This window comes from Mugil cephalus, chromosome 19 (genome assembly GCF_022458985.1).
Source record: "Mugil cephalus isolate CIBA_MC_2020 chromosome 19, CIBA_Mcephalus_1.1, whole genome shotgun sequence".
Classification (NCBI taxonomy): domain Eukaryota; kingdom Metazoa; phylum Chordata; class Actinopteri; order Mugiliformes; family Mugilidae; genus Mugil; species Mugil cephalus.
Window position 1 is genome coordinate 1236326 of NC_061788.1, and position 20727 is coordinate 1257052.

At 42.9% G+C, this 20727-nt stretch overlaps 3 protein-coding genes and 1 long non-coding RNA gene across 10 annotated transcripts in view; 2 read left to right on the top strand and 2 right to left on the bottom strand.

Annotated features, from left to right (window-relative positions):
* LOC124996417 (fibroblast growth factor receptor 1-A-like) overlaps positions 1-3740 on the top strand; it is a 16782-nt gene extending 13042 nt beyond the window's left edge. For all 5 annotated transcript variants that reach the window (XM_047569417.1, XM_047569416.1, XM_047569418.1 and 2 more), the window contains 4 exons: positions 187-257; positions 547-684; positions 2609-2714; positions 3195-3740. In XM_047569417.1, coding sequence (XP_047425373.1) covers positions 187-257; positions 547-684; positions 2609-2714; positions 3195-3269 — 390 coding nt within the window. In that variant the 3' untranslated portion in view covers positions 3270-3740. The remainder of the gene's footprint in view (positions 1-186; positions 258-546; positions 685-2608; positions 2715-3194) is intronic.
* Positions 3741-4454: 714 nt separating this feature from the next.
* Positions 4455-7072, bottom strand: stc1l (stanniocalcin 1, like). Its single transcript, XM_047569961.1, has 5 exons — positions 6896-7072; positions 5972-6114; positions 5769-5876; positions 5205-5308; positions 4455-4996 (listed from the first exon to the last, which is right to left on the bottom strand). Exons 1-5 carry the CDS (start codon positions 7008-7010, stop codon positions 4696-4698), a joined length of 771 nt encoding a protein of 256 aa, XP_047425917.1. The 5' UTR covers positions 7011-7072; the 3' UTR covers positions 4455-4695.
* Positions 7073-7837: 765 nt separating this feature from the next.
* On the top strand, positions 7838-10966 carry LOC124997019. Of its 2 annotated transcripts, none has more exons than XR_007110912.1 (3): positions 7838-7896; positions 9078-9209; positions 10375-10966. It is a non-coding gene; the product is annotated as an uncharacterized LOC124997019 (long non-coding RNA). The 2 variants fall into 2 exon arrangements; XR_007110913.1 differs by lacking the exon at positions 7838-7896 and adding an exon at positions 8049-8176.
* A 95-nt stretch (positions 10967-11061) lies between these two features.
* On the bottom strand, positions 11062-20461 carry LOC124996747 (cGMP-dependent protein kinase 1-like). Of its 2 annotated transcripts, XM_047570032.1 has the most exons (21): positions 20366-20461; positions 19878-20131; positions 19498-19633; positions 18781-18847; positions 18589-18688; positions 17480-17593; positions 16058-16163; positions 15369-15432; positions 15201-15278; positions 15021-15115; positions 14838-14903; positions 14645-14719; positions 13809-13905; positions 13498-13637; positions 12955-13044; positions 12732-12873; positions 12480-12643; positions 12246-12368; positions 12091-12153; positions 11941-12007; positions 11062-11185 (listed from the first exon to the last, which is right to left on the bottom strand). In XM_047570032.1, the coding sequence occupies exons 2-21, from the start codon at positions 20107-20109 to the stop codon at positions 11087-11089; spliced, it is 2118 nt and encodes a 705-aa protein (XP_047425988.1). In that variant the 5' UTR covers positions 20110-20131; positions 20366-20461; the 3' UTR covers positions 11062-11086. The 2 variants fall into 2 exon arrangements, with proteins under 2 accessions (XP_047425988.1, XP_047425989.1); XM_047570033.1 differs by lacking the exon at positions 20366-20461 and having other exon boundaries at positions 19878-20327.
* Between the last annotated feature and the right edge of the window lie 266 nt (positions 20462-20727).

Sequence of the window (20727 nt, forward strand, 5' to 3'; positions counted from 1 at the left end):
ATGTTTCCTGGATCTTCTCTGATTGGCTCAATGAAAACCACAAGAACCACAAGAATTAAGTCCATAAGATAAAAATAACAAGGGAAGAAGGAAGGTTCTACCAAAGGAACGAGGTCACATGTTCCAACAAAGATGTATTAAAACTAAATCTGACGTTACGCTGACGATGCTCTAATGTTCCTTCAGGGCCGTTTACCAGTGAAGTGGATGGCGCCTGAAGCTTTATTCGACCGCATCTATACGCACCAGAGCGATGTGTGAGTCCTCATCTTCATTATCTTCATCATCTTCATCATCTTGATTCATGAAGCCGAGTCCTTTGTATGTTCTGCTTGTGATGAGGAGGAAGGTGGAGACCTGAAATCTCGTCTTCATCTGTAAAAATTATGTAAATTGAGCCAAATTTGATCCATAGAGAATCTTTAAACATTCTGTCTTTTTTTTTTAGAGTTTTCCAGAATTTACTAAAATGGTGAAAATTTCTCTTGTTGCGTTATAATATCTCTTCTTCTATATATGTATTTATGATGAATGAATGTTCCTAAGGTGGTCGTTTGGAGTCCTGCTTTGGGAGATCTTCACCCTGGGGGGGTCTCCTTACCCCGGGGTCCCTGTGGAGGAGCTGTTCAAGCTCCTGAAGGAGGGACATCGCATGGAGAAACCGTCCTCATGTCCTCAGGAGCTGTGAGTACAACAACACGAACATAAAGACGACTTTACAGCAAACGCTTGGTGGTTGGTCTCCAGACAGAACCAGAGATCTGATCTCAGTCTGGGTGTAAATCAGCAGCAGCGCCACCATGTGGTCAGTGGAATATTGTACCAGCTGCTGTCTCTGATGGATCTCTACCTACCACTGGACCAGAACCAGGACCACATGGAGACATGATCCAGATTTAGGAACCAGATGGAAAGGAAGGAAGGAAGTAAGGAGTCAGGTACGAGGGTTTTAAGGGACCCAGATGTAGGTAAAAGATGAGGCAGGACAGAGGAGGAAGGTATTTAATAACAGAAAATAAAAAGTGCTGCAGTGGACAAAAAACGAGGCACGGAAACAACAACACAACCGAGAACAAAGAGCTACAGACACACACCAGCTGAGGGACGACAAGACACAGGTGAAACTAATCAGAGAGAAACCAAGAAGCAAACAAAGTAAAACCCAAGGAGGCACGACAGGAAACCAAGAAACAGGAACGTTCAGACGGATCTGGGTGGGTGGATGGAACCCGGGGACAGAGGATCAGCGGCCGGCTGGTTTTCAGACCGGCCTCCATGACGGCCATGACGGCCATGATGGGCTCGTCTCCCTGTCAGGCCTCATGGCGACTTCCCTCTGAAACGGGCTGAAACTCGGGTGTGCGCCAGCGTTTGTACTGAAGTGTTATGTTCGTTTTTACGGCTCACAAAGAGCAAACAACACTGACGACCAGTAAAATCAGCCCACGGGGCATGTGTGGCAAGGCGAGTTATTTACAAAGAAAGGTTTTCTGAAACGTGGGCTGGAGGAAGAGCTGTGAGGGCTGGAGCCAAACAAACCATAAAAAAAGGCCTGACTCATCACAAGACAAACTAAAGGTCTGACTTTCTTCTGTACAAATGGGTTTAAATGAAGCTTGATCATCAGTACCGACCCAGGCTCCTGTAGGCTGCACCGCCCACCACAAACCTGTAAACTCAGACCAGAGGGAGATGGTGAAGTGAGTCAGTCCTGAGGTCACAGGTGACAGTTAGTCTCTAAACATCCACCTGGAGGAAAAGAGGAGACTCACAAACCTCCACTCATGACACGTAACATGAAGCATTAGCTCTCGATAAAACAAGACGACTTCGTTCTGCAGCCTCATCACAGATAAAATCCGCTGGGTCCTGGTCCCGTCGTTCTGTCGGTATGAGGGATTTAAGGGTTTTACACAGATGTGGGAAAATAAAGGACGAGGAAACGTATTTAATAATAAACAGAGAGAACAACAAGAAGCGCCGCAGTGGCAAGAACACAAGACTGAACATGGACACATGGAAACAACAACACAACCGAGGACAAAGAGCTACACACACACACACACACACACACACACACACACACACACACACACACACACACAGGTGAAACTAATCAGAGAGAAACCAAGAAGCAAACAAAGTAAAACACAAGGAGGCACGACAGGAAACCAAGAAACTTAACAAAATAAAACAGGAAACTCAAAACGTGATAAGACAGACGAAGGAAGGAAGGAAGGAAGGAAGGAAGGAAGGAAGGAAGCACCTCTTCATATGAACTTAAACACAGATCAGTGTTAATTCCATTTCTTTATATTTAAATAGAAACATTTTAATCGTTTTAATCCCTTTAGTCTGTTAATAATTAAATATGAATATTTTAAATAACTTGTCGCTTTTATTCTGAACTCTATTTTTAATGGGTTTCTGTTGTGTGTCTGTTGTGTTGTTGTCCTAGTTTGTGTATGTGTGTCTTAACAACTACTAAACCACGAAAGTGTGAAGAAACATGTCTAGAATAACATAAAGGAGTGTCCAGGCATCTTGTGGAGCGAGGACCTGATGAAGTGTTAGTTGTGTAGTGACGTGTGTGTTTGTGTTGTCTCAGGTACCAGATGATGAGTGACTGCTGGAACGCCGTCCCCTCCCACCGTCCCACCTTCCAGACGCTGGTGGACGAGTTAGACCGAACCCTGTCCATCACATCCAACCAGGTTACCACGGTTACGCATGTCCACAAACAGCCGCTCCTCACTCCGTCACAACATCATCATCCATTTAAACATATATTATTAACATCATCAAAACTACATCGTTATTATATATTTACATTATAGCTTTTTTATGTCGAAAATTAAAAGATAAAAATAATAAAAAAAAAATTATACATTACATACAGATGAGGATTTCCTTTTATTAGAGATCCTCAGGATTAACTAAGGTATGTATCCATTAAAGTCTCTTCCTTCACCACTCTCCTCTTTACTGTTTAATTTCATCCTCATTCTGTCCATCTATTTTTCCTCCCTCCACTCTAAACTCCTCGATTCTGTCCTCCTCTTCCTCTTCTGTCTCTCCTTTCTCTCATCATGTGGCTCTAACGTGACGTGAATCTTCTCAGAATAAATCACTGACTTGTTTCTTACCCCGTGTCTCCTCCTCTTCCTCCTCCTCCTCCTCCTCCTCCTCCTCAGGACTACCTGGACCTGGCCCTCCCTCCTCTGGTCCAGAGCTCCCCAGGGAACCCCTCTCGTGCCTCCACATCATAATCATCCAGGACGCCTCCTCCTCCTCCTCCTCCTCCTCGCCTTCATCCTGGCATGAAGAACATGTGGACTGAGCTGGACTCCCTCAGACCGGCCTCAGGAAGCTGACCCTGTTTATCCGTTGGGGGGGGGGGGGGTTAGAGGACCAGGTTTACAGGGTCCATGAAGGGTCTGGTGTTTCTGGTTAGGTTTTAAATCCTATTCATCATTATTCTAAATCACAGGATTAAACTGGCTTCACACCCTCGAGTTAAAAACAAAATAAATAAGAGTCTGAGTTTCAGTTTATAAAGAAACAAAAAAACATTTAAAAGAAGAAGAAGAAGTTGTTTCCAGTTGAAATCGGACTAAAACACCAGAGGACCAGGGGCCCTTCAGCCCCGCGTGTTAATAATCATTGTGAATATTGTAAATAATATTTGTCTTATATGAACGAACCAAACTGGATCATTAGAGGTGAATAAACGACACAACAGAAAAAAAAACTTCATGTTACATTTTATTTATTTACTGTGATGATAATGAGAGTAAAATGTTTTATTTTATTCTTATTTTACCTCAATATCTGACTCCTAGAAATAACTTAGTGATAATTCCTTCCTTCCTTCCTTCCTTCCTTCCTTCCTTCCTTCCTTCCTCCATGACCCAGTTTCTCTTCACATTCAGCTCATGGACTCATGTCCTGACATTTTCTTTCAGAGTTCACTGGTAGAATTCACAGTTCATTGGTCCATCAATGATGAGCAGATGCAGCAGAACAGGCCCAAACCAGGACATTAGCGCCCCCATGTGTCATGGAGGGATGAGGTTCTGATGCTGGAATGCAGTGTTGGTTCATCTCCAAACATTTAAACCAAACTGTTCTACTCTGGTCTCATCTGTCTCATGTTTGGTTCTGGTTCTACTTTCAGAGCTTATTATATTTCAACCTGCTGCAGAGTCTTTAAGAAGCTCAGGAGGTAAATTCACGTGTTCATCACTGGTGCAGGAGCGCCACCTGCTGGCAGCTGTTAGTGGTGCAGAGGAAATCTGAGGACTATAATACTTATTATATTTGGTGGTTTTTCCAAATAAAACTCATGAAACTGATGTTAAACCATCATCAGCCTTTTAGATGTTTCAGAGTTTAATCTTTTATTTGTTTATTAAATCTTTAGTGTAAGAAAAAGGAGGCAAACCGAGACCCAGTCGTTTCATCACGTCTTTTATTTCTAACACCCAAAACCAGCCCGCGCCCACATTTCTGGTCTATTCAACATCTATTAAACATTCGTATAAGTTAAAGTGATCCCAGACCAGCAGAGCGGAGGCAGAGAGCTCCACGGCCAGCGTGGGGCGCCGTCTCACCTCCGCAGCCTCATAAATTAACCTCAAAATAAATATTCATCCGAATCAGTGATAAACCTCCGTGCGTGTGGCTGAAGCGCATCTACTCCTCGTCTTTAGCCCCTCCCTCCCGCTCCAGGTTGTCCACGGATCTCTTCCTGGCGAACAGGTGGGTGGGGTCCCGGCCCCTGAAGCCGGGCTGGACGTTGAACACGGGCATGTTCCTCCAGCTGGACGGGTTGTTGTAGGCGGCCGAGCCGGAGCCGCCGGTGCAGGGTTTGTTCTGGACCAGCTGGAGGAAGGTCTCCATGTCCGGGCCGAGCCGGGCGATGACTCCGGCCCTCACCGCCGCCACCGTCTGCTCATCGCAGGCCTGGAGGGTCTGCAGCAGAGTGCTGTAGTACCTGGACACGTCCAGAACATCGGTCCAGGTCAAAAACAGTGGACTTCATACTTTATAAAGTTAGAGAAGATGTTGAATTCACACCTGGCTGTGTTTCCATCTCAGTATAAACTGGTGATGGAAACACTGGTGATGGTAGTTTGTCATATATACATATATATTATTCTTGTTATTTAGCATGTAGCTGTTAGCGCCCCAGACTTACTGACCTGTTGGGGAAGTGAGCTGGCACCTGCACCACGTCTCCGAAGGCGTCCGGGTTGGTCCGAGCCACGGTGCAGATGTCGAGGTTGGTGTAACACTCCTCCTGAACCTTTAGTACGAGTTTAAAGACTATATGTGATGGTGATAAATGCTCAAGCATCAATTTTTAGTTTGTTATTTAACACTATAGAAACTTAGACTCTAATGATCCACAAGGGAAATGACCTGGTCACAGGTCAAGGAAGGAAGGAAACCTGATCATTTTAGTCTAATATTTCTGTTTCGTGTGTTTGATTAGCTTCTACTTTCTTTGTCTACTTTCAGGACTTGTGTGAAAATCCTCTGATGTTTTTTTTACACATAAAACCTCCTGTTGCCATGCCAACCACTCCATAAAGAGTTGTTTCACCAACGAGAGGAAGTGGCGACGTATCATCCATATTTATATACAGTCTATGATCCCAGGTTCATGCTAACGTGCTAACACACCAGGCTCAACTCTGCAGATACGAGGTCACACAAACCGACGCTAGCGATGTAGCTAAGCTAACAGTTCTGAGCTCACTGACCTCAGCGATCATCCTCTGGAAGATGTTGCAGCGGCGGATGGTCTGGAAGACTTTGTTGGAGATTCCCTGGGAGATGCAGTGCAGACTCTTCTTGACAAAGGTTTTCCCCTGCGGGACGATCAGAGGTCAGAGGTCAGAGGTCAGAGGTCAGAGGGAGCGGCCGGCCCGGCGCCACAGGTGAGAACACCAGACGTGAGACTCACCTCAGTGTTGAAGCTGGCGGCCGAGTGGAGGAACAGTTCGCAGAGTTCATGCATCCCATCGGTGTCGCAGGTTGAGTTTTCCAAACATGAGAAGAATCCACAGCCCACGGCCACAGCATCGCCCAGACATCTGGCTACGTCACCTACACACACAGACACGTCAGGCTAACAGGCTAACAGGTCATTAAACAATGCTAACAGGCTGAAGCTACAGTTAATCAATTAACCAGACTGTATTATAGTAGCTTATAGTGGTTTAACCCTCTGTCATTCCTCAGCAGCTTCATGAACCAATCAGAGCTCTGGACACCAGGTGTTTGAATAAATGATGCAATATGTCTTTTTTTTCCCCCCTGGTTTCCTGGTTTTTTAACTATTTTCCAACTTTGATTCCTCCAGAACTAAACCACTTAGAGAGATTCTGACTTTTGTGATAGAAACTTCAGAGTCTTGGTTTTAAAAAGAGACAAAGACCATGAATGATCCAACATGTTCATGAGCAGCGTTCAGTTTGTTTTGGGTTTGTCCTAAATAGGAGTTTTCTCGCAAAAAGGCAACACAGACATCGAATTTAATAATCTGAGAGCTGTGTTTGTTTAGTTTTGTTACAGCTTATTTACATAAAAAACTTTACTTTTATTATTTTGTTAGTTAAAGTTTGGGGAAAAAAATAGAATTCACACTTTACATGTTTCATATTTTACAAGTGATTTAGATTAAATTAGATTAGATTAGATTAGATTAGATTAGATTAGATTAGATTAGATTAGATTGAAATTCCCATTCTATAAATGAAAACCTTTATATATTTGGTTACTGACGCATTTAACTTTTCTAATCACATTTTGTTAAACTACCTTCTATCTAAACAGTTTTCCTTCAGGTTTTTCTTTCACAAACCATGAACAAGGAACCAGAACTCACTCGGGCTGTTCGCGGAGAATCGTGCCCGTCGAGGAGCGGCCTCCTCCGGCAGCAGCTCGAAGCCTGAGGCGGCGCTGAGGACGAGGAGGAGGAGCAGAGCGGAGCCGGGGAGCATGATGAGGAGGATGGTGTTGATGGTGGATGATGATGGAGGAGGAGGAGGAGGAGGAGGTGGTTCGGTCTGTCCGCTTCTTCTTCCACAGCTGGTATTTATCCAAAGTCCTCTCCGCATGGACCAATCACAGCGCTCCGTGTCCCCGCGGGGGCCGCAGTTAATGGTTTATTCACGGGTGTAATTAACCCACGGAGCTAATTGGATATTTCCACACATGTCTGGAATTTCCGAGCAGTAGTGAACTCACGGGGTAATTTTAGACTGTGTGCGTGTTTTTAATGAGTTTCTTTAAGAGGCCGTGGGCTGATATGCTTTTTATAGACTGGGAGCTCATTAAAGTCACAGTAAAAAAAACTAAAAAAGAAAACTAAAAACTATTTAGACACTGTAGTAGATCAGGGCTCAAAAAGGACCCGGATGTTAGACCAGACTTAGCCAAAGTTATTCAAACAATTATCTCTAATTAAACGTTCAGAGTCATCTCCCTCATAGAGAAATGCCTTATTTTACACAAACTGTTACCTCACATATTATATTATATTATATTATATTATATTATATTATATTATATTATATTATCAATTCGTGTTTTGGAATATTTTATATATTCTTTCACCTCTGATTTGTTGTTTTGTGACAATTTAATTTCCCATACATGAGATAAATCATTTTTATTGCCTTAAATGTTATATCAGTGAATTTAATTTACTAGTTGTTAACATTCCAGTAAATTCTGTTTTCTGAATTACCTAAGTCTATCTAACCCAGTATTTACCCTCGTTATTTGATACTGAAGAAAACCTAAAAACATGAGCATTCTCAGGCGAGTTCTGAATAAACTTTTCTAAGCAGGTTCGTTGATATTTATTGTTGATGGACGTCAGAGGTAATGACATTTATTTATTTAATTATTATTTTAACATGCTAACAAACCGAAGCTAGAGCTAACAGGTTCCAGATTGTGATACCATGCTAACAAAAGAAAGCTAATGCTAAAAGTTTCCATATTATGGTAGCATGCGCTAGAGCTGATCATTAGCCGGGCACGACAACATGCTAACAAACGGAAGATGAAGCTAGCAATCTACAGATTATGATAGCATGCTAACAGGTCGAACCTAAACGATTCCAGGTCACAGTAATATCCAAAACGATTGAAGCTAAAGGTAACAATAGGTCGCTGGTCATGGTAACATGCTAACAAACTGAAGCTAAAGCTAACAGGTTCCAGAGTATGAGAGTATGCTAACAAACGGAAGCTAAAGCTAACAGGTTCCCGTTTATGAGCGTATGCTAACAAACTGAAGCTAAAGCTAATAGGTTCCAGAGTATGAGAGTAGGTTAACAAAGTGAAGCTAAAGCTAACAGGTGCCAAGTCATGAAGCTAAAGCTAGGCTAATATTATGTTTTGTATACTCGTGTCATAAACGTGTCCTTTCACATTAATTTATTATATATTTATTTATATATATATATATATTATATTTATAGATTTTGTTCTTTAATAATGTGAAACTAATTCCAGTCACATTCACTGGTTTTCCTGTGAGTGGACAGACTTTTTATAGTCTTCATGATACAACCTGAAGAAAAATAAACTAAACTAATTAAAACGTCATGAAGAGGAAACAAAGATATTATCAGTAAATGTCAGAGATAATAATATAATAATAACGTAATATATTGACCTGCACTTTAAGCTTCTGCACCTTCTCATGCAGGACAGTTTATAAAAATATTTATTTAAAAATTATTAACTACTGAAGAATACTTGAATGTCAATGTAATTTTAATCAAAATTATAATAATAGATTAAAATTAAAAAACGCATTAGGATAATGACTCTATGAAAGGACAAATAAAATGTATTTTAAATCCTAATTATTTGTATTATTTTTGTGTCTTATTGTCGTCCTTTGGAGTCTTTTTAAATCCATTCTGCGTCTCATGTTGGTTATTTCCCACGTGTTCTTGTTCACCTCTAAATGCATCTTTTGCATCTCTTTAAAGTTGTTTTGTGACTTATTCTGCTCATTATGTGTCTGTTTCCTGGGTATTTTCTTGCAGATCCTGGTCAGTTCCTTTCACTAAACCACTTCAGACGCAGGTGGATGTGGAAAACTCTGTGTGTCTTATCAGGGAATTGGTTTCCATCAGCACAGGAAGCGCTGAAGCACATCTGACTTCGTTATCCGGCAGGTCAGCGCGCTGATAAACATCTCCCCCTGTCACGCTTTAGTTTTCATTAACGGCCTCAGCGCCACAAACAGAGCGCTGGAAAAATCACTTTTCCAGCTGAAGCAGATAGAACCTCCTGAATCCACCTCCTAAAAGGTGTAAAGGGCGTTTGTTACATTTCCAATTAACCCTCAGGCATCAGTTTAATTTACCACCCTCTTGCGGACAAAACCGTCCAAATGTCCAAAAACTGCTATAAAAACTTAACTGATTGATATTTTTTTCAGTTTTTTTTTCTGCATAAATCTGTTAAAGCACTTCAGCACTTTACAAAACTACTTTTGAGGAATTTAAACCCTTTAAATTCCAGTTTGATTACTTGAAGTCGCACCTTAAACACCTCATAATATCCTGCTAAGCTCAATAACTAAAGCACAAAAACTAATAAAATAACAAACATTTTATTCATAGGCCCTATAACAAAGCTGATTTTACTGTTGAACACTAAAATGTTTCTAGTAAATGAAACCGTAATATTACAGAATGAATGATTTTATTGTGTTGTTCCTGACAGATTAAATAATGTGGTTATAATGGAAGTCAGACATTTCTAGTGGTAAATTTTAAATCTGATGCCACAAAAAACTACTAATGCCGTCAAGTCAATATTTTAGATAATCTTGGTCATATTCAAGATTGATTTGGAAAAGAAATTCCACAGCCGCCCAACATTAGGTTTATGGAAACTAGCTCATTTTTCATGTTTTCATAAAAAACAACTGTGACTTGAAGCATCAAACTGACATTTAAAGGGTTTAATTCTGAAAACAGTCAAAATGAAGAGGAAAATTTGTCCCAAATGGACATTTATTATTCAGCAGAAGTAGAAACTGAAGCAGAAGTTGTTCACGCTGAGCCCCATGTTTTCATACATATTTCTGTTGTAGTCGATATCAAGGAGAAGTGAATGTTTTCTTATTTTCTTTTAAGTTAAGTCTAAAAGTCATATTTTTTCTCACAAACATTCTCATACAGACTCAAACAGGAACAACAGCAGCAAACACATATAAAATGCATATTCATGTGTGTTTTTATTGTGTATTTTTTTCCTGGTCTTTGTTTTTGTGTTGACTGAGTGTTTCTGTGTTTTCTATATTTATGTTTTACACGCTTGGCCTGGAGGAAGATGAGAGTGTTGTTTGCGTAGGAGAGGACTTTCTGCAGGAATGTGTGAGTGTTGGGATGCAGATCTGCAGTGTGGTTAACATCCGGGCCGAGGTAGGTCTGAATGTGGTTTCCTTTACAGAACGTGACCGGAGGAAGAGGCTGAATGTGGTTTCACTTTAAAGAGCTCATCCGGAGCTCAGCAAGGAAAATCTTTGGAGAAACATTCAAACCAGGACGTCCTGATCTGAGGGTGAATGTCCCTGTAGATTCCTGAAGTCTTTTCTAGAGTCAGAGTTAATGTGGTGTTTAGAGAGAAGCTCCTACAAGTTCTAGTGTCCAGGAAACTTTTCTCTTGTTTGTTGTTGTTTGTCTGCAGCTTTAAACCTGAGTGACTCCATGTGTTTAGATGATCTACCACCATCTCACCACATCCACACAGGTTCCAGGTCACATCTGATTAGTTTTCATTATTACTCTCTGTTTATTTTTCAGTTCTTCCAGATAAATGAGAGTAAACCAGTTTTACGTCTCAGGATGATGTTTCTGATAAATGATCTCAGAGGATTAAACTGGAACATTAAAACAAATGGTTTTAACGCCATTCAACACGTTATAGTTTTATTTTAAAGTTTCCAAAATAATAAAAAAAATTATTAATTATCTTCAAATAACTTTGTCTTCAGGTCATTAAAACTTTTATTAGTTTATTTATTTGTTGGTTTTCTGTCGTGTTAAAACTCGAGGTCCCATCCAGACTCTTCATCAGGAGGAGGCTCCTCGCTGTCCTCAGGGAAATAGTCAAAGTTACTGTTGTCCAACGGACCGTCCACCTGGCGGAGACACGAGGACAGTCAGAGCCTCCTTCCTTCCTTCCTTCCTTCCTTCCTTTATTTCCTTCCTTCCTTCCTTCCTTCCTTCCTTCCTTCCTTCCTTCCTTCCTTCCTTCGTTCCTTCCTTCCTTCCCTTCCCTTCCCTTCCCTTCCTTCCTTCCTTCCTTCCTTCCTTTATTTCCTTCCTTCCTTCCTTCCTTCCTTCCTTCCCTCCCTTCCTCCCACCCTTCCGTCCTTCCTTCCTTCTTCAGTCCTTCCTTCCTTCCTTCCCTTCCTTCCTCCCTCCCTTCCTTCCTTCTTCATTTTTCCTTGCTCCTTTCTTCCTTTGTTCATTCATTCCTTCTCTTTTTCCTTATTTTCTCTAGTTTCCTTCCTTCCTTCCTTCCTTCCTTCCTTTATTTCCTCCCTCCCTTCCTTCCTTCCCTCCCTCCCTTCCTTCCTTCCTTCCTTCCTTCCTTCCTTTCTTCCTTCCTCATTTTTCCTTGCTCTTTTCTTTCCTTTCTTTCTTCCTTTGTTCATTCGTTCCTTCTCTCTTTCATTATTTTCTCTAGTTTCCTTCCCTCCTTCCTTCCTTCCTTCCTTCCTTCCTTCCCTTCCTTCCTTCCTTCCTTCCTTCCTTCCTTCCTTCCTTCCTTCTGGTCCAGTGGTAGGTACAGATCCATCAGAGGCAGCAGCTGATACATTATTCTCCTGACCACATGGTGGCGCTGCTGCTGCTTATTTACATGTTTTCAGATGACACGTTAAATACCCACCGTGGGGGTGAAGGGGGGGTCTATGGTTCCCTGCCGGAGCCCGTCCCAGTTGAAGCCCTCGAACCACCTGAAGGAGAAGAACACGTTACCATGACTACCGCCTCCGCCCAGGGAATCAGGAAGCAGCGGTGACCGTCCCGAGGGACTCACTTGTGTTTCTGGATGTCCTTGGCTCCGTTCTTCTGGTTCCCCAGTCTCTCTGAAGGATTGTCCCTGCGAGACACAAAGACACCGTTAATTAACGCGATCAGACAACCACACGGACCAAAACCGGCCGACTGACTGACGTGGGACCGGGTCTGGACCTGCAGAGACGCTTGATGAGGTTGGCGGCGCTCTTGGTGATCTTCTTGGGAAACTCGATCATGTCGATGCCTCTCAGGATGATGTTGTAGGTCTTCATGGGGTCGGAGCCTGAAAAGGGAGGACTGGGGACGGAGAGAGGACACCAGGACTTCAGAGTCTGGAGGTTCAAATAATGACACAGGAAGCAAAGGAAGAGAAGGACCAGGAAGAAGAAGAGGAGATGGAGGTGTTACCTCCCACTGAGGAGCTCGTAGACCAGGATCCCCAGAGACCAGCAGTCTGCTGAGCTATCGTGGCCTTTGTTGAGGATGATCTCAGGAGCCACGTACTCTGGAGTCCCACAGAACGTCCACGTCTTCTTCCCCAGACCCACCTTCTTAGCGAAGCCGAAGTCCACCTGGAGCACAGCACACCCACTCATTCACTCCTTACACCCTCCTCCTCCTCCTCCTCCCCCTCCTCCTCCTCCACCTCCTCCTCCTCACCAGCTTGGCGTATCCTCTGTGGTCCAGGATGATGTTCTCAGGTTTCAGGTCTCTGTAGATGATTCCTCTGGAGTGGAGGAAGGCCAGGGCCTCGATCACACAGCCAGTGTAGAACCGAGTGCTGCTGTCGTCGAAGGAGCCGCTGAGACACAAACCGGTCGTAGGTTTTTATTAATGAATAACCTGCTGAAGGGAACGTGTCCTCTTGTCCTCGTGTCCTCACCGGTCTCTCAGCAGCGTCCACAGCTCCCCCCCCAGACAAGCCTCCAGCAGCATGTACAGATACTTAGAGTCCCTGAAGGTACGATACAACCTGCAGGACAACAACAGCACAATCACAGCAATGTCCACACCAACGAGTCGCACCTGAACGCACCACAAAGACTGAAGCCAACGACCAGTTGGTTCATATGACCCACACCTGAGAGGAAACTACTCTCCTAAACCAGCAGGTGGCAGCAGCCTGGATTCATCATTGGAAATAGGAAGAGCTACTATGAGCTGGGAGGCTAGGATAAGCTAATATTACAGAGGAGGCTAGGATAAGCTAATATTACAGAGGAGGCTAGGATAAGCTAATATTAGCTGGCAGGCTTGGAAGCTAAGAAGAGCTACTGTTAACTAGCAGGCTAGGAGGCTAGCAGGCTGAGATGGCAGTCTGGGATAGGAGGATAGGAGTCTAGGGTAGGAGACTAGGGTGATAGGAGGTTAGGTTGGGAGTCTAGGAAAGGAGTCTAGGATAGGAGGCTAGGAGTGTAGGTGTGACCTGATGATGAAGGGACTGTGCGCCTCCATCATGATGCGGCGCTCTGACAGGATGTGGCCCTGCTGGCTGGTGTCCACCACATGACGCTTCTTCAACACTTTGAGGGCGAATGATTGGCTGGAGTCGTTCTTCAGCTGAACCTGAGAACAAGCACAAAGATATAGAAATCACCTTCATCATCATCATCATCACCTTCATCATCATCATCATCATCATCACCATCACCATCATCATCACCATCATCATCATCATCATCATCATCATCATCGTCATCATCATCATCATCATCATCACCATCAGTCTGAACTGACCAGCTCTACACGGCTGAACCCTCCCATCCCCAGAGTGGAGATGATGTTGAAGTCACTGAGAGACACACTGGAGAAGAAGTCCACCTCAGCCTGTCGTCTGTAGGGGACGAGGAGACAAGGAGACAAGGGGATAAGGAGATGAGGAGACAAGATCAAAAAAATATTCTTAAAACCTGTTGTAAAGTGTGCTGTAACGTGATGTAACGTGTTGTAACGTGTGTTGTAACATGTGTTGTAACCTGTTGTAACGTGTGTTGTAACGTGTGTTGTAACGTGTTGTTACGTGTTGTAACATGTGTTGTAACTTGTCGTGACGTGTGTTGTAACGTGTTGTAACGTGTTGTAACGTGTGTTGTAACATGTTGTAACGTGTGTTGTAACGTGTGTTGTAACATGTTGTAACGTGTTGTAACATGTTGTAACATGATGTAACGTGTTGTAACGTGTGTTGTAACATGTTGTAACGTGTGTTGTTACGTGTTGTAACATGATGTAACGTGTGTTGTAACATGTGTTGTAACGTGTTGTAACGTGTGTTGTAACGTGTTGTAACATGTTGTAACGTATGTTGTAACGTGTTATAACGTGTGTTGTAACGTGTTTTAACGTGTTGTAACATGATGTAACGTGTTGTAACGTATGTTGTAACGTGTTATAACGTGTGTTGTAACGTGTTTTAACGTGTTGTAACATGATGTAACGTGTTGTAACGTGTGTTGTAACGTGTGTTGTAACGTGTTATAACGTGTGTTGTAACGTGTTTTAACGTGTTGTAACATGTTGTAACGTGTTGTAACGTGTGTTGTAACGTGTGTTGTAACGTGTCGTGGACTCACTTGGCTTTGATCTCGTCGCTGTCGTACTGTTTGTTGCTGCCGTCCTCCAGTCCTCCGATCAGCTGTTTGAACGACCTGAGACGACATCAGCATTAACAGTGAGACCAGAGACTTTATCTCTGTCCTGGTCTCAGGTCATTTATAAGACTTGGATCTTGGTCCAGTGTGAACAGGACTTAAAGACGTCGCTCACTCTCTGTCGATGACCAGACACGTGACTCCGCCTACCGCCGTGACGCTGGCTGTTCTCACGTCTTCACTGCGGCAGAAAAACAGACCAACGTTTGTCTTTTTTACTTCCTCCCTCCCTCCTCCCTCCTTCCCTTCCTTCCTAGTGTCCTTGGTAATGATGCCCCGTGGTGTCTGTGAGTTTCACCCTTTCAGAGCCTGTTCTCCGAACCAGTCTCCCTTGCTCAGGGTCTTGATCGTGTCCTGTTGGTCGGTGGCTGATCTCTGCTGAGACACCTTCACCTGTCAATCAATCACACGTCACAGGTTCACTCAGGTATATTTATATCTACACATCCGTCCCTTTATCAGAGACAATAATAACCACCTGTCCCTCGCTGATGATGAAGAACGTGTCTCCGGTGGCTCCCTGCCTGATGATGTAATCACCGTCGCTGTAATGAGTCTGACAGACGATGGAGGAGAATCAGTCCTGAGTTCACACCTGTTCACACCTGTTCACACCTGTTCAGGTTCATGAAAGAGAAACGTTCACCTCCTCCAGGACGTCGGCCAGTTTACTGAGGACGTCCTCAGGCAGCGACTGGAAGGAGGGGACGCTGAGGACAGAGACGGGGACGAGTCAGGGGCTTCCTTCCTTCCTTCCTTCCTTCCTTTCCTTTCCTTTCCTTCCTTTCCTTTCCTTCCTTCCTTCGTCCTTTGCTTTCTTTTCCTTCCTTCATTTCCTTCCTTCCTTCCTTCTTTCCTTCCTTCCTTCCTTTCCTTCCTTCCTTCCTTCTTTCCTTTCCTTTCCTTTCCTTTCCTTTCCTTTCCTTTCCTTCCTTCCTTCATTTCCCTCCCTCCCTTGTCTACTTTCTTCATTTCCTTCCTTCCTTGTCTACTTTCTTCATTTCCTTCCTTCCTTCCTTCCTTCTTCCTTCCTTTCCTTCCTTCCTTCCTTCCTTCCTTCCTTCCTTCCTTCCTTCCTTCCTTCTTTTCTTTCCTTCCTTCCTTCCTTCCTTCCTTTCTTCCTTCCTTCCTTCTTACCTTTCTGTTTTCACTTGTTAAACTGATCTAACTTGAAGATGTGAGCTGAAGCACTGAAGCGTCATGAGTTCATTTGACAGGAGACGATGAGTTTTCCTCAGTGGTTCGTTTAATGAGTGTTTTTCTCCGTGGAGATGAAATGATCACTATTCATCGCTGAGCTGTGTGAGATGTTTCCTGGTGGATGAGGTGTGTTACCTGCGCAGGAAGTCCGTGTACTGAGAGTGTTTGATGAGGCCCGTCCTCATCATGATGGTCTGGAAACCCTGGCGGTCGATGGCCCACAGCTTGATGTCAGTCAGCGCTGAGGAGGAATCATTCATAGATTAAAAAACTACAGAATGTCAAGAAAATACACAGAAATGACTCATCTCCAAACATGATGCCTCTGACACATGACACAAAGCTGTTTAAAAGTCATTTTTCTCCTAAATTCATCTGGTTTCTATGGTAGAATCAGCCTCTAGATTGCTCTCTGCTGCCACACTCCATTGAGGTCCATTCAGTGGTCAGTCGTTGTAACTGCGAGTGATTTTTGTCTGACTCCAGCGTCGTCGCCATGACCACCGCTGTCACATCCGGTCAGTCCCTCTACTCTAAGATTTATAAAATATATGATGATATACAGCAACATCTAAGTTATAATATTACTCCAGGTTTTATTTCAGATAAGTAGTAAATTACGATGACCACGTGTAGTGAACACTGCATCACCAAGTATGTTTTCAACACAATAAACTCTTAAATCCACCTCAGAGTCTATCACCGCGTTGTCATGGCAACCATCCTCGTTTCCTTCATCAGTGCTAAATCCTCTTGAGGGACTTTTGTGCTTTGAACACCTCGTGAACTCGTCAAATGCTGCTCTGCACTAAATCTGTGCCTCATGTTAACTCCAATAAAGCAACAGTTTAATGTTTTACTAGATCCAGTGTCTGTGTGTGTGTGTGTGTGTGTCTGTGTGTGTGTGAGCAGACCACGTTTACTGTGTAAACGGAAAAATAAGCAGCTTTAAGAAAACTCATTTTGTGCCTTCGTCCTTGCTCTTCTGCTCCTCAGTTAAGCCTGTTTTCTTCAGGTCCTTTAGTTTCTCTGCGCTGAGGCTGAGGCAGCGAATGAGGCTGAAGCAAACGAGGACACAGACTGAAAGCATCGGGCTCAGAGGAGACGAGGTGAGAAGAGAATTTCATTTATTTACTTATTTATTTATTTATTTGCTGGCTTCACATGGCGGAGGAAACGCTGTGGAGGGAAGTTTTAGAGGGAAATAAATGTCAGTCACGTTGTCGAGGCCTCGGCTTCCGTCCAACTCATCAGATAGAAACACAGTCGATGCATCATCTGAAGAGAGGAACGGGTTTAAAATTCAACGAGTGGACGTGGAGAAAGTCGTTATCATTTTATCCAACCGCGATCATAGATGTTTAGATTTAATCTAATTCCAACTGCAGGGAAACCGTTTTTAATTCTGTTAGTTCTTCTGCCAACGACAGAGGACGGTTCATGTCCTCTGTCCTTTATGTTCTGGGATCTGTGGAGACGTCCTCTAAGTGAAGACGGAGGACAGACGATAGTTCTGATTAATGCTTGTGTTAGTGTAGTTGTGTGATGAGTGTGTACCTGTCACCGTGGCCGTGCGGGTGCAGTTGTAGAGAATGGCCAACTCTCCAAACACCTTCCCTGGACCGATGCTGCACAGCTTGTTCCCTTGTTTGGTCACTTCCACCATCCCCTCTGGAAACACACTCATCTGGAGTCAACTCCTTCTATCACATGGTTTATTCATTATTAGAAAAAATAATTCAACTGTTTAACAGCGAAAACAGGCCTAGTTTAATCTAATCTAATCTAATCCAGTCTAAAATAATCTAATCTAATCTAATCTAGTCTAATCTAGTCTAATCTAATCTAATATAAAATAATCTAATCTAATCTAGTCTAATCTAATCTAATCTAATCTAATCTAGTCTAAAATAATCTAATCTAATCTAATCTAATCTAATTTTATCTAATCTAGTCTAATCTAGTCTAAAATAATCTAATCTATTCTAATCTAATCTAATCTATTTTAATCTAATCTAATCTAAGATAAAATAATCTAGTTTAGTCTAGTCTAGTCTAATCTAATCTAATCTAGTCTAGTCTAGTCTAGTCTAATCTAATCTAAAATAATCTAATCTAATCTAATCTAATCTAATCTAGTCTAATCTAATATAAAATAATCTAATCTAATCTAATCTAATTTTATCTAATCTAGTCTAATCTAGTCTAAAATAATCTAATCTATTCTAATCTAATCTAATCTAATCTATTTTAATCTAATCTAATCTAAAATAAAATAATCTAGTTTAGTCTAGTCTAATCTAATCTAATCTAATCTAATCTATTCTCGTCTAGTCTAGTCTAGTCTAGTCTAATCTAATCTAATCTATTCTAGTCTAATCTAATCTAATCCATTCTAGTCTAATCAAGTCTAATCTAGTCTAGTCTAATCTAATCTAATCTAATTTAATCTAATCTAATCTATTCTAGTCTAATCTAGTCTAATCTAATCTAAGATAAAATAATCTAGTTTAGTCTAGTCTAATCTAATCTAATCTAATTTAATCTAATCTAATCTATTCTAGTCTAATCTATTCTAGTCTAATCTAATCTAATCTAGTCTAATCTAATCGAGTCTAATCTAATCTAATCTAATCTAATCTAGTTTTATCTAATCTAATCCTCACCCTCCAGGACGTAGACGGTGGATCCGTCGTCGCCCTCCTGGATCACACAGCAGCCTTTGGTCAGGCTGGTGGGACGCATGCAGTCCATGATGGTGAGGATCTGCACATGAGGACATGGGGGGGGGGGGGGGGGGGATTAAATAAAGAATATAAATATAAGAATAAACATCCTCAGCGATGGGACGATGTTACCTGCCCGTGCTCCAGATGCTTCATGAAGTCGTTGTCCATCAGAGCTCTTTGGATCAGATCACTGGACCTGGACACACACATGGACACGGAGGCTGCATCTGGTTTTCATCTGGTTTTCATTCAGAGAAGATCCAGGTCTAATGTGGTCTACAAGGTCCCCCCTCTGACCTGGTTTATCAGGAACCATGAAGAAGAACAAGTGTCCTAATGTTTCTAATGTGATGATGTTGATGATGTTCTAATGTGACAAATACATGTTTACATTAGTTTAAGGACCAGGAACCAGATATGAGACCAGGAACCAGGAACCAGATATGAGACCAGGAACCAGGAACCAGATATGAGACCAGAACCAGATATGAGACCAGGAACCAGATATGAGACCAGAACCAGATATGAGACCAGGAACCAGATATGAGACCAGAACCAGATATGAGACATTCATTCATCTGGATTTAACTCAGGAACATTAAAGAAATAGAAACATTTCACAAAAGTAATGAAGTCTGCTGCAGTAAAAGTCGATGCTAAGCTAGGCTAATCTTAACAAGGGGCCATCCACCCCGTTACTGAGACGAGACGATCCATCCAGACCTTCTGGATCTGTTTCCTCTAAGGAACAGGTGTTGGTGGGATTAAGGAGCTCCGACATTAAAAAAAACCGTCCCAGAGAGAACAGGACTGAATGAACCCTGAACGCTGAGTCTCATGTCTCACTCTTTGCTCTTGCAGTAGCTGGTCAGGGTGACGTCGGTGAGCTGGGACGGGTCCAGCGCTGTGGGCTCTGCAGAGATGGCCTGTCTCTTGGTGCGCTGAGGTTCGTCTGGTCCCGCTGGAGTCTGAACCACCGACCCTTAAACCACAGACCAGAAACACACAACTCTACAGACCAGAAACACACAACAATCACTTCTTATAGAAGTAAATCTTTTATTCTCCCCCACGGGATCAGGTCCTCAGAAATGTAATGACAAGAGCTGTGATTGGTCGTCCTGGTAGGAGCGTATTTCCTCGACTCCCAGCTAAGCTCCTCCCCCTGGACTCCCAGGTAAGCTCCTCCCCCTGGCCTCCCAGCTAAGCTCCTCCCCCTGACTCACCTGTGGTGTCCCCCTCTCCGCCGGAGGCTTTGTCCTGGGAGGCGCTGCGATGCCGGTCCAGCTCCACCTGCAGCTGTCGGATCAGGTCGTCCTTGGTGTCCAGCTCCAGCTCCAGCTCATCGATGAGGGCGTCTCTCTGACGGAGCTCCTCGATCTTCAGCTGCAGGGCCAGCTGCAGGTCCCTCAGGGTCCCGGAGCTCCTCGCCGCAGACATGGAGGACGGAGGAGGCATGGACGGACGACTTAGAGACCTGCTGCTTCAGAGAATGCACTCAGTTCAGACGGAGGGAAACATCTAGTCTTGTCTCATTTTATCTCATTTGATATTTAATTACATATTAATTATATTATTTTATTTGTGAGGCAGCAGATTTAAAATAAATAAGCTTTTCTGTTTCCTCTTGTTCCATTTTAGTGTCTTCGTTGTTTTATGTGCAGATTATTAACTCATTAAATTAAATTCAACTCATTCATTTCTTCGTACTCACTTTTTTCAGCCAGATTGAGTCGATCATTAAAATCCTGCAGAGATGCTGGAGCTGTGAGTTGGTCCTGGAGCTGGAATCACTGCAGTCATAGATTATTACAGAACACATCAACGCGATGAGAGACACTCTCATAAAAAAAAAAAAAAAAGAAGAAGATTCTGGTCAGAGGGGAGACAGGAGGAGAGACAATCACAGCTGGTTTTACAGGAAACTACACAGTCTCTGCTGCCTGGCTTATCTGTATATTTTAATCCATTCAATTCTAAAATAAAGGATGAAAACAACAGAGATACAGCTCAAGGTTTTTTTTATTATTAATTTTTGCTCATTTATTTTTATTTCCACCAACTGTCAGTGCTCTG

Coding starts and splice junctions, on each gene's coding strand:
- stc1l (XM_047569961.1), bottom strand. CDS start 7,010: ATGCTCCCCGGCTCCGCTCTGCTCCTCCTCCTCGTCCTCAGCGCCGCC. Junction 6,115..6,895: donor ATTCTCCGCGAACAGCCCGA/GTGAGTTCTGGT, acceptor CTGTGTGTGTAG/GTGACGTAGCCAGATGTCTG. Junction 5,309..5,768: donor TCCAGAGGATGATCGCTGAG/GTCAGTGAGCTC, acceptor CTCGTACTAAAG/GTTCAGGAGGAGTGTTACAC.
- LOC124996747 (XM_047570032.1), bottom strand. CDS start 20,109: ATGCCTCCTCCGTCCTCCATGTCTGCGGCGAGGAGCTCCGGGACCCTG. Junction 19,634..19,877: donor CGGAGAGGGGGACACCACAG/GTGAGTCAGGGG, acceptor CTGTGGTTTAAG/GGTCGGTGGTTCAGACTCCA. Junction 13,906..14,644: donor AGCGACGAGATCAAAGCCAA/GTGAGTCCACGA, acceptor CGTCCCCTACAG/ACGACAGGCTGAGGTGGACT.